The 13801-nt window shown below is 35.9% G+C and overlaps 1 protein-coding gene across 1 annotated transcript in view; it reads right to left on the minus strand.

Moving 5' to 3' along the window:
* The window catches only part of Gphn (gephyrin), a 326333-nt gene that overhangs the window by 73855 nt on the left and 238677 nt on the right, over positions 1–13801 (minus strand). Inside the window, exon 11 of the mRNA XM_050158607.1 lies at positions 8881–9018. Within this exon, the coding sequence (XP_050014564.1) occupies positions 8881–9018 (138 nt within the window). The remainder of the gene's footprint in view (positions 1–8880; positions 9019–13801) is intronic.

Genomic DNA, 13801 nt, shown 5'->3' on the forward strand with positions numbered 1-13801 from the left:
TTTTTTTTTTTTTTTTTTTTTTTTTTTTTTTTTTTTTTTTTTTTTTTTTTTTTTTTAAGACAGGATTTTTCTATGTAGTTCTGGCTCTCCTGGAACTCTCTCTGTAGCCCAGGCTGGCCTCAAACTCAGAAATCCACCTGCCTTTGCCTCCCAACTGGAGTGCTGGGATTAAAGGCATGCACTGCCACTGCCTGGTTCCCTAAATTCTTTAGTGAGAATAAAATCAAGACGAGTAACAGGATTTGATTGACACAGGCATTCTCATACTTTTTAACATTCATTGTTTCCACTGGGGTTTGACTTTAGCCATGAAGGGCCCAGAAGTACAGATTTTTTTTTTTTTAACTTTTTAACTCTAATTCACGGAGATACTAGCTCTTACTATAGATCATTGAACCTTGACTTTGAAGGGAGAAATGGGTGGATTTTAGCTTCATATATGTCCAGGAGTTGAATCTCTTCTGGATCTGTACTTTCCAAGACAAGGATAAGTGGTGAGACCATAGGTGAACTCTATTCCTACATACTTTTTTCTTCTGGAGGTGGGGGTGGGGAGTAGGGAGGTACAGTGTTTTCCCATGTAGCCCAGACTGCACTTGAACTCACTTTCCCCTGCTTCTCCTCTGAATGGTAGGACTATATATGCATGTGTCACCAAGCCTTGCTATAATGTCAGCTCCTAAATGAACCAGAAGATATAGGTAGTCATTAATATTGAGCCAGGATCATAATTAACCTCAAGAAGTGGCTCCTTATAATCTATATCAATTTATATACTAAGAGAATGTCTTTGCTTGGATCTTAAGTATTAATTAATAATGGCCAATAAGCAAAGTTATTCCAAGGATTGCATTTTTTTTGGAAGCTGGCCATTAGCAAGTCTATTGATAGCTAATAAATGTTTACCAACACTTTTAAGTTACTAAGTAGTATCATGCACTAAGTATCACTTAATCCTCCCCAAATTCAGTAATATGTATTGGTCAAAGTACAGAGAATAAGTGTCTGTACTCAACCATAAATGGGACATCTATATCATAAGTCCTCCTCATAAAGCTCAGGGATATCATGGAAGAGGAGGCAGAACAAAGAGCCAGAGGCTGGAGAGCTTCAGGCAGATTGTTTCCTGGATACAACAAGGGTGCGGACACAACTATAGCAGCTGTGGTAGACATGCACAAGATGAAGCCAGTCAACATTCCAGCATGGGACAGGTTCAGGGTTCACAAGCCCCTACCCACAGTCCTAGAAGTCAGGGACTTAGCACTTATTAGGCTGTTTGAAAGACTTGATACAGACATCTGCAGATCTCACAGTGACTTAAAACATAAGTGAATTTAAAAAAATGAATTAGCATATGCTCTAACAATCTGCTTTCTGGGATAAGCTCACTTGTGCTGGAAGAAGACAAAGGCAGGGTGACTGCCTACAAAAACAGAGTAGTCTTCTTAGGTTTTAACAGGAAACTCATATCTGATTCAATTTTCCACCTGATAACTGAATAACAAATATCTTAGTTGCCCGAGTACTAGTGCTTTATTTTTTATACATTTTAAGGATTCACTTATTTTACTTTATGTGCATGAAAGTTTTGCTTTGTACCATGTACCTGCCTATTAGTTCCCCCGGAATTGAGGATATGGATTGCTGTGAGTCACCACCTGGATGCTGGGAATCCAAACCCAATACTCTGCTAGTCACAACTTCAGCAAAGTAGTAAAAAAACAAAACAATCAACATTAAAAATAGTTTTTCTATACCAATAATCAGCTTCCTGAGAAGTATATCAAGAAAATTGTCTATATTTTAGCATAAAATTCCTAGAAATAAAACTACCCAGGAGTTGGAAGGCCTCTACAAGGAAAAACTTAAAACAGTGAACACAGAAATTGAAAAGACATGAGAAGATGGGAAGACCCCTCAGCTCAGGAATAGAAAATGAATGACTGTATTGCAGATTCAATGCAGTTCCCATCTTTATCACAATGTTATTTTTAATGAAAACAGAAAAACAATTCTAAAAGTCACATGAAATTACACACCCAAATCAACCCCCTAAAACAAACAAACCCCAGAGAAAACCAAAGCCACCACCACTGCCACTACAACAAACCTCAAAAGACAAAGCATGTTAGGCAAGAACAGTGCTGGAGGATTCACAATACCTGATTTCAAATTATGCTATGAAGCAATGTTGTAAAACAGTATTGTACTGGTGCAAATATAGATAAACAACTGATGGAACAGAACAAAGAGTCCCAAAATAAACTTACTAACAACTATAGCCATCTCCCCTCCCCTTTTCTTACAAAGTAGCTAAAAATATATAGTGGAGAAAAAGATAGCTTCTTCATGTAAAAGGTATTGGGAAAACTGGATATCCATATTTAGAATAACAAAATTAGATGGTTCTTTCTCACCCTGTCTAAAACTCAATTCAAAATAGATCAAAGACCTTAATGAAAGCCTTGAATCTTGAGATAAAAGGCATAGGCAAAGACTTTTGAGTAAGACTCCAAATTTAGAAATCAGAGAAATAATTCATAAATGGGACTGCATATAATTATTTTATTTTTATTTCTGTGAATGCATGTGAATTAATGTGAGTGTATGCCATCTATGTCCAGGTGCCTGTGTAGGCCTGCAGAGGGTACTGGATCCTCTGGAACAGTAGTTACAGGAGGTTGTGAGCTGCCTGATGTGTGTCCTGTCAATTAAACTTGGGTTCTCTGGAAGAGCAGCAAACACTCTTAACTATTGAATAATCTTTCTTGTCCTGAAGCTGAAGAAATTAAAAATCTGCAAAAGAAAGGAAAGATCAGCAGACTGATGAGATGGTCTATAGAATGGAAGAAAACCTTCCTCAGCTATATAGATGACATCAGATCAATGCATATAATACACAAAGAACTAAAAATATTAAATACCCAAAGAAACAATCCATCAATAAATGAGCAAGAGAAATAAGCAGAAAATTAGAATTACTCAGAGGTCCTATGTCACCTCAGTCAGAATGGCCATCCCCAGGAACACACAGAACAAATGCTGGTAAGAAGGAGGGGTGCAAGTGTAAAGTGATGCAGCAACCATGGAAATCACCATCTTCCTTAAAGTCTAACATGTGACCCAGCTTTGTTACTGTTACTGAGGTGAGCACATCAGTGGGAATGCTTGCATACCAGTTCACTGCAGCACTATTACAGTAGCCTAATGTAGAACCAGTTTAGATGTTCATTAACAGTTAAAAACATAAAGAAAATATGGTATATAAGCAAAATGGAGTTTTATTAAGCTTCATTTTTTTATTAAAAAAGTAATTACATCATTTTTAGATGTTTATATTCAACTGAATAGAATTGAATATCAACAGGTTAAGTGAACTGCTTTAAATACCCAGACACAGAAAGACAAATATTGCATATTTTCTTACATGTGGAATCAAGATTAAAAATACATCCTCAATATATTTATTCTATGAAAATAAAATAGTGACTATTGAGAGAAAGAAGGGGTTTAAAGGCAAGAAAGAGGTCAGAAGAAGACAAGCGGATCCAATGGTAGGGTGAGACCAATTATCATATGCTTTCTCTTATATGTGGACTCTAGACTGAACAATATACATCTAAAATATATGAAAGCTCAGGGAAACAGGGAACAGGAAGATGGGACCACTGGGCAAAGGTTGGTTGATGGGAATATGAGCAAAGTACAATAGTATATACATAATATATATGTATATACTGCCACAATAGAATTCATTATTTTATATGCTAACTGATCATTTGAAAAGTTTACTGATGTCTTTTGTGATAGCCCTGAAATTGTATCATTTAAAAATCACAGTTATACCTAATGTATGTGAGAGACTATTGATATACTGTGCTCACTCACAGCTGAGAAGACAGTCTTGACATATATACTTACTTGGCCAAATGACCATTGGTAGACATAATATCAAGAGCAAGGACCGACAGCTACTAGAAAGGGGCAATCATGTATAGATTTGAGTCTCTATATAATTTTAAATAGCTTTTAACATACTTACAACTGATTATTAGACAATAAAATATTTCATATATTCAATGATCTTGTGGCTATTTTAATATAATTTGTTTTCCACTTCTTCCATTGAAAGATTAGACAAAATTTTGGTTCATTGCAGATCTTTTTATTTATTTTTCATTGCAGATCTTATTTAAGGATTTAGAGTAAAGATATCCACTGGAAAATACTAGCACAATAATGAATTTGTGGTTAATCCTGAAGTCATGTTTATGGAAGAACACAAAGTTTCTGTGCTTATGAAATAAACATATAGCTTATTCAAAGTGCTAGTAAGGTGTACATTTGTATTTTCCCATCTAAAGATGCTCATAACTTGCCAATATGGTAAGCAAGTTAAAGTGGTATGGTTTATATCATAAACATGAGGTTTATTTTATCACCAGTTTATTTATGCATTAATAATCATTTTATATATGATAGTTGAAAAATATCACTTATATTTTTCAATAGTTTTCAAAAGTTTCTAAAATGTTTTTGAGCTCACAGAAAAATGCTTCAATCAATAGCCACTAATCATCTTTTGCACTACAGATGTCACAAGATTCTTGGAGAAGAATACATATTTGAGTGAACAGTAGGTCACCTAGGATATCAGAGAGGAAATTAAAAAAATCCACAAGGAATGATAATGAAAACAAAACCTATCAGATTTGTTAAGGAGGGTAGGAGGAAAAGTAACTGGAGAGCATTTTATACATCCATGAAATAGTCAAACAACAAAATTTACTACTAAAAAATGAATCAGTCAGATAGACAATGTCATTGTTTAAAAAAGAGAAATTCTACGTAGGGAGTTTTAAAAACACAATCTCTGTTTGAACAGATTATTCTTATCAAACTGGAGAACAGATTGGAGTGATTGTGAACTGGAAGGAACTTTTTACAATAATCCACAAAGATGCTGGGCTGTGGTAGTGTGCGCCTTTAATAGCAGCACCTGGGAGGCAGAGGCAGGCGGATCTGCTGTAAGTTCTAGGACAGCCAAGAGATGTTAAAAAGAGAAACCCTGTCTTCAAACAAGCAAGCAAGCAAGCAAGCAAACAAACAAACAACCAAAAACCAAAAAAACCAGAAAGAATAATCCACAAAGTTAGTAAAGACCAAAATAACCCACCAAAAACCCAACAAACAAACAAAAACAGTGGCAATGGGATGGCGATCAGGAATGTATGCAAAGGCTGTAGAAAAAAAGTGCTGCTAGAAAGGCGGGAAAAATAAAATCTGTCATGAAACCTTATAATAAGGGATATGTATGAATACGGTGTTAAAATTCGTAGTTTAAGTAAGACCTGGGCAGTTACAACAGATAACAAACTCACTTATAGACGGCACTTGAATTACTGAATTATATAAAATGTTACAAATAAATATATAAAATATGAAAAGGGGCAAACAATGCTTGTAAATGAATTGACAAAAGAAGGCAAACTTACAAAAGAGCCAATAAGGAGAAGAGGAGCTCTGCTGACTTGACTCTGCTCTGCCCGCAAAGGCAAGTCATCTCTCCTTACATATGACTTTAGACAGCACCCATCTTAATAGAGGCTTAGTTTTAAGTCTATACTTGCTGAAGAAACTGAGTAACACTTAACTAAAATGTCTAGGTAAAATTATAATACTCTTGGGTATTAAAATGATTGTGTTTGATCCATTATCCCCGAAACACTTGGCACTCAGGCAGGTTATTAACAGAGGCTGACCTATCTGCCTTAGTGAAGAAATGAAGAGGAGAAAGCAGATGAGGGGAAGTACTTTTCTCCTGGTGGAAAACAAAATGGTCACTCCCAAATCTTCTTCTTGAGATTTCTGTGTAAATGTGAATTGGAATACATTATTTGATTTCTCTAAGAAACCAATGTTAAGGTAAAGGCCTTTGAAATTACAAGAGAGCAAAACTGATTAAGTCTTGTTATAAATGTATTAAAATTTTTAATAATTTAAGTTTACATTTGTATTTTCTAATGTATCTTGGTTCACATTGATATCAATAAACAACTGAATATTCTGTATTTAACAGTAAATAATTTCATTAATGCTGAATTCTGAATTACATGATTTCTGACAATTTCTTTACTCTAGTGAATTTCCTAACTTTCATTTCCTTTACCAGAGAGTGAAACAAAAACAACAGAAACCCTTTAAGCCTAAAAGAACGTGAGTAAAAGGAGTAGGATAAGTGGAAGCTGCTTAAACTCTATTTTTGTCTAAAGAGGACCAGGACAAAGGAGCTTACACATGGCACCTACTATTTCACTAATTTTAGGTCTTTAACATCATCTGTTATGCCAGCTACCATTATTAAAGATATTTTAATGTTGAACCAGGAGATCTATTATGTAACAAAGTCTTAATACCTTACTCCTATTCCTTTTCTGTTCTTGAGTCTGAGTTTTCGGGCAGAAAAATTAGGATGTTGTATAACTATTCTCTAATGTTCATTGCAGTTTAAATATGCCAGTTTTAGGGTTTATGAATAAAATTCTTTACTTAGACAATTATTTCTATGTGTGAATGTGCACGTGTGTCTGGAGGCAAGAGGACAATGTTGGATGGTATTCCCCATAAACCATCTACCTTGTTTTTTGAGACAGGGTTGCTCATAAGGACCCCAAGTTCACCAAATAGGGTAAGGTGGATGGCAAGTGAGTCTTAGGGAAGTGTCTGCATCTCCCCAACACCGGGTTTACAAGCATACGCTAACATGCTTGGCTTTTTACATGAGTCTTGGGAATTGAACACATATCTTCATGCCTGTATAGTAAGCATTTCCTGATGGAACTATCACCCAAAACTTAAATTAGTTTGTGTTGTTTCTGTCTTCATAAAAATAACTAAGAACTATATTTCACTTAGAAAATATCAAGTATAACTTTTGGGGAGGTGGGCGTGATCATAAGTATATTAACTAGAAGTGCTCAGGAGCTTAGTCTGCTGGAACTCAATGTCTAAATCCAATTTCTCAGGTTATTAGAAGTGGACATGATTAGAAACTTACTACAGTGTGGTGGCACTGTTAGGAGATGTTATGTACCTTCCAGAGCAGAGGCCTTGTAGGACACTGTAGTCCTCAGGGAAGGTATGTTCATGACAGGATTATGGGACTCTGGCCTCTTCCTTTTCTTCTCACTTTTTGTTTTCTGGTTCATGAGGTAAGTTGTTTGCTCTGTCACTATGATGTGATGCCTCATTAAAGGCTCAAAGTCACAGGACACAAATTAGAATTTCTTCTTAAAAAAAGAAAACTGGGCATGATGGTGTGCACCTTTAATCCCAGTATGCAGGAGGTGAATTCAAAGTCAGCCTGGTCACCAAAGTGAGTTCCAGTCCAGCCAGGTATACACTGACACTGTTTCAAAAGACCACCAGCACCATTACCACCACCACCACCACCACCACCACCACCACCACCACCACCACCACCACCACCACCACCACCACCAAAGATAAAAAACAAAAAAAGACCAGACATTTTTCTCTATAAATTAATTATGTCAGATACTTTGTTATAGTGACTGAAAGCTAAGACAAGTACATTTTCATTATCTTTTCATAAACTTTTCCAAATACACTACAACTAAGAGAAAAAAAAAGAAGCTAGGTAGAACAGAAAATAAATCAGAGTGATTATTTTATAATCCATGGATAAATTAGTTTTTTTAGCTATAGAGATTTCTCTACTTATGTTATATCCTAAGAAATATTTGTAAATTGAAAATATCATTAATTAAAAATATGCATTTAAATGGGGGTATGGTGGCATATGCCTGTAATCTTATCACCCAGGAAGCTTTTGCTGGAAAATTAAAGATTGGAAGACAGCCTAGGCCACATAGTAGGATCTTACAAAAAAGGAGAGAGAAAGCATTTGCTATCTAATCTAATCTAGTGTATATCACAGCTCCGCAATATGATAATCGCTATGTGGCTGACTAGGAACTACAGCTTGCTTCTGCACTCACCATTATAAGACAATGTCATGCCACATATTACTAGTTCCAAACTATCAAAATGTAAACTTGATGGAGGAAGGTCATTGGTTAAAAAATAAAGAAACTGTTTGGTTGGCCCTCATAGGGTTAAAACATAGGTGGGAGGAGTAAACAGAACAGAATGCTGGGAGGAAGAGGAAGTGAGCTCAGAGGCCATGCTCCCCTCTATCCGGCAGATGCCACGGAGCAAGCTGCCAGGTCAGACATGCTGAATCTTTCCCGGTAAGACTGATGCTACACAGATTATTAGAGATGGCTTGATCAAGATATGAGAATTAGCCTGTAAGGGCTAGAGTTAATGGGCCAAGCAGTGTTTAAAAGAATAGAGTTTGTGTGTTGTTATTTTGGGTAAAGCTAGCTGGTGGCTGGAGCTGGGTGGCGGAATGCAGCCCCGCAGCTCCCACAACATAAACTGTAGTTTTCTGGACATGTAGAGTGTTTTTGTACCTTTATAAAGCTGGAAAATTAAGACAGAAATGGTCTGCATGAATTTTCTACAACCCATGGTTATAAGACATTAGTTATTTTCAACTCCTAATAGAAAAGTCATCAAAAGAACTCAGAATTGTCTTATTTTTCTGATTCAGTGCCGACAGCCCCATCTTTAGGTTAGAATTCTGGTATTTAGAATAAAAAACAGACGGCCCCTTCATATTTTTATGAAGCAAAAGCTATCTGATTATTAAGTTGATGATAGTTTAACAGAGAAGAGGAGCAGAAGGAAGACTCTGATACGGGCGGTGGTGAGTAAGCACCCTCTTGTAGGAACTGGTACACTCATGCTGCATTGGTCTTTCTTGGAAGACAAAGATAGATATGGCAGTACCTCGGTAATTGATGATTTCTGTACCAAGCACCGGAGTCATCTCCAGGACTGTAATGAAGGCTTTGTCCATAGATGTCAGAGGAAAAGGAGACATGCGATGTCTTCGAGCCACCTTGGTGATATCTACAGCACTGTGACCTAAACAGGAGACAATCGACTGAGAATAAGACACTGAAACACCCATCAACAAGTAAGAATGACTTTAAGCACCCAAACTTCTAATCTCTGTGTCCCTGTCAAACAGTATTTCTCTTGTTTCTGACTGTAGAACATTAAATGAAAATTAAAATATGTCAAAACTTTGTGAAATTTAATGATACTGGCTGGGCACTGAATGTTCACTATGGGTCAAGTGACTATTCTAGATGAACTACTAATTCCATGTCATAGAAAGGTTTTGTTACTGGTTTTCTACAGCCGAGGAAAGAAACTTAGATAGGTCCACTATAGAGATGAATGCTTTGCACTGTTATGGATTTTTAATTTATTGATATAAATTTAAGGCCAATTTTGTTATATGTATATTTCTGCTCTTGATTAAGGTATTGTTTGTGAAGCTCATTAAAATATAATGTGTAATTAAGAAATATAGGTTAATAGATCGTAATAGTCAAGCATGAAGTCATGTTCATTAGGCTTCCTAGATATACAGAGATACATTCAGTTAGATTGACAATCTTCAACACTTCAAAGATTTACGGAATATGGCATTTAAAATATTTTAAGAACTTAGACTTTTCTTGACACTGAGACATGTATGCTTCTGGTAAAAAAAGTACCAATTTATTTCAAGAGGATGATGGGTATCAAAGAGGCTCCTTATGGAGTTTGTTAGCCATTAGGGCAAGAAACTGCTCTTGCCTGAACTGCTTGATGGTATGCTGTATGAACTGGACATGCAAGACACATAGAAAAATGACTGCTGAAGTTGCCTAAAGAAAGTGAGACAGTCCTTCATGGTTCCTGCTTCATGAAAGAGTCTACCAGACATTCTGTAGGACATAGAAGAAAGAAACTGATGAACTTTGCCATTACAATGCAAAACAGATCTTCAAATTTCCTGCTTCATGAAAAAGTCAGTCAGATAGGAGACTACTTCCTGAATATAATCCCAGCAGCACTGACACAGAGAGAAACAATTAATAAATGGGACCTCCTGAAACTGAAAAGCTTCTGTAAAGCAAAGGACATGGTTAACAAGACAAAATGACAGCCTACATAATATGAAAAGATCTTCACCAACTCCTTATCTGACAGAGGTCTGATCTCCAAAATATATAAAGAACTCAAAAAAATTGGTCATCAAATGAACAAATAATCCAATAAAAAATGGAGTACAGACTTAAATATAGAACTCTCAGCAGAGGCATCTAAAATGGCTGAAAGACACTAAAGGAAATGTTAAATATCCTTAGTCATCAGAGAAATGCAAATCAAAACAACTCTGAGATTAAAACATCTTACACCTGTAAGAATGGCCAAGATCAAAACGACTGATGACAACTTATGCTGGAGAGGTTGGGGGGTAAAGGGAACACTGCTGCATTACAGGTGGAAGTGGATATCAGTATGGCAATTTCTCAGAAAATTAGGAAACAACCTTCCTCAAGACCCCGTAATACCACTTTTGGGTATATACCCAAAGGATGTTCAATCGTACCACAAGGACATGTGCTCAATTATGTTCACAGCAGCATTGTTTGTCATAGCCTGAACCTGGAAACAACCTAAATTTCCCTCGACTCAAGAATGGATAAGGAAAATGTGGTATATTTACACAATGGAGTACTACACAGCAAAAAAAAAAAAAAAATGACATCTTGAAATTTGTGGGCAAATAAATGGAGCTAGAAAATACCATATTGAGTGAGGTAACCCAGGACCAGAAAGACAATTATCATATGTACTCACTCATAAGTGGTTTTTAAACATAAGCAAAGAAAACCAGCCTCATCACAATCACAGAGAACCTAGACAACAATGAAGACCCTAGACATACATGGGTCTAAACTACATGGGAAGTAGTAAAATATATCACGATATTCTGAGTAAATTGGGAGCATGGAGACCATGGGAGGGAGTTTAAGGGAAGGGGAGAGGCAGGAAGGGGAGCAGTGAAAAATGTATAGCTCAATAAAAAAAAAAGTCTGCCAGATACTATGGGTCTGTAGGCTGAATATGGATGCTGTAACGTTACAGAAGAACTTTGGATAACTGACCAGGCAGCAAGATGTATCTGTCAGTTCTAGAGTTTTGGAAGTTGCTTACAATGCACTTCCTGTTAACTTAGGTAATAGTATATCCTTCTGGGGTCTTAGATGGAGTTGAAGAGTAGATAGTTATAATTATAGGTTTCCTTAGTTATGATAAAAGATAAAGTAAATATAAATATTGTAACTATACTTCTTGCTTGATAACTGTTTTGTTTTATGTAATTTTACTATGTTAAAATTAAAACTTTCCTTTTTAATTAGACAGAAAAGGGGAGGTGATGTGGGATTCCTCTCTGTACGTTGTGAATATGTTTTATTGTTGTCGTTGGTTAATAAAGAAGCTTTTGGTGCCTGTAGCAGGGCAGAATAGAGCTAGGTGGGAAAACTAAACTGAATGCTGGGAGAAAGAAGGTGGAGTCAGAGAAACACCTTCTAGCCACTGAAGGAGAAAGATGAGAGCCACCAGCTAGAACCTTACTGGTAAACTATGAGCCTCATGGTAAAATACAAACTAATAGGAATGGGTTAATTTAAGATGTAATAGCTATTTAGAAATATGATTAAGCTATTGGTCCACTGGTGCTGTAATTAATACAGTTTCTGAGTGCTCATTTTGTATCTGGAAATCTGGAAAACAAATGAACGGCCTCAGTCTACATAGGACTCATATCTTTGCTTAGTCACACAGATGGTAACAAAAGAGCCAGGATAAAATTCTAGTTAGTTCGGGCTTTAGGATTCATACCTTCAACTATTGTACTGATCTTTAGATATTTAATGAACTAGTTAGCAAAGTGAATTTATCTAAGATTTATTGGAACTCTTCTTTTTCCTGTAAAAAGTCACAGAAGATTATATGTAGCTATCCATTCTTATGTAATCTTATTTTGTCCTTTGGCATTAATATCATAAATACAGAAAAAAATGCTGATTTTATTTATCTTCATTCTCAACCTCTATCCTCAACTTCATATTTGTATATTACCTAAGAGTTGGTAGATAATGTATTTTTCCAGGCTAGTAATCATCTAACATTTACTTAAATATGCAATAGACAACTCAAACCTAAAATTTCCAGAATTAAGCTCTTAAATCTCTAATTTCCATTATCACCCATAGGATGTTTCATTTCTCTTGCAGTTCTCAACTATTCATTTTACCAGTTTAATAACTGGGCAAAGCAATGGAGACATCCTGATTCTTCTCCTTTTGTCAGAGCGCTAACTAAACTCCCTTGAAAAGATACCTAGAATCTGATAGCTACTTACCACTCCCATCATTTATGTTCTGGTGACTGAAGAGCCTCTAAACTGTTCTCCTGATTCTATCCCTGTTCCATTGCAGTTTATTTACCACACAGCTATGTGCTCCTAAGTTGCAACATACTAACTTACAGCTCTCAAAGACTTTAAATTTCACTTACATCAAAATCTCTGTTAGTGTCTATATAGCCCAACATTGACCACCCCCATAATTTTTGCACCACCTTTACCCCAGCATATCTGGTAGACAGGGCAAATGATAGGTCAAAGTTTATGTGGCTGGATTGGAGTCTCAATCCATCTACTGGAAATCTAGAAAACATATATTGAGGTAATTCTGAAAATCGAAAATCTGGGTAAGTGAACAGGTAATACAGGGCATCTTAAAAATAAAATTATAATTTCTTATGTTGTTTTGAATTTCATGACTTTATAAGTTTCCGACATGAATATTAAAGGCAATGCACATCACAGCATTACTGACATCGAAAACATGGATAGAAAGACTGCTTATTTTCTAGGGCTGAATAACAAATACTAAAGGAGAACAGTCGAGAGAGGCCTATGCATCAATTACATAACACAAGGCACTGTTGGCACAAAATGTCAGCTCTGTAAATCATTACATCAATGATTCACTATCATTCATAGGATACAATTTCAATTCTTTATGATAGTATATACATTTTTCTTTCTTCTTTTTCAGCTTCCCACTCATTGCTGCATTGCTTATAAAACTGGCAATATTGTGGATAAGTAAACATACAGTATCATTTTATATTTTCTTGTTGTAGTATGAAATGTTCTATCAGCCTAGAATAATTTTTCTCTCATTATTTTGTTTGCTTGTTTGTTTCCATGGGAAATTACTATTCTTCCCTCACAACGTTTTTTCAATAAAGAAAGAACATAGGGAAAAAGATCTTAGAGCAAGCCAGCAAGGCTCCTTTTTGACTAAACCTGGTACAAAGTTATGGCAAAAATCAATAGATTTATTTAACTAAATGAAAATAATTCATGGACAGTAATGTAAATAAATTATTTAAGAATACTTCCTTATTAACAAACTTACAACAGCTAAAATAAGCGGAATTAGAAAAGCCTGTATTGGCAATCATTATGCTAATAGCTGCTTCAGACAAAAATTATTAACAGATACTAAAACTAGAAGGGAAAAGCCTAATGAAGAACAAGGTATTTATACAGGTTAAAATATATCACCATGCTGGGCGATGGTGGCGCACGCCTTTAATCCCAGCACTCGGGAGGCAGAGGGGGGCGGATCTCTGTGAGTTCGAGACCAGCCTGGTCTACAGAGCTAGTGCCAGGACAGGCTCCAAAGAAACAGAGAAACCCTGTCTCAAAAAAACCAAAAAAATATCACCATGAGGTACTTATAAAATACAAAGTCAAAGCATTATTTCTTAGTGAAAAACCTACTATCTA

This window comes from Alexandromys fortis, unplaced genomic scaffold (assembly GCF_014885135.2).
Source record: "Alexandromys fortis isolate MF-2015 unplaced genomic scaffold, M_Fortis_MF-2015_v1.1 scaffold_99, whole genome shotgun sequence".
Taxonomy (NCBI): Eukaryota; Metazoa; Chordata; class Mammalia; order Rodentia; family Cricetidae; genus Alexandromys; species Alexandromys fortis.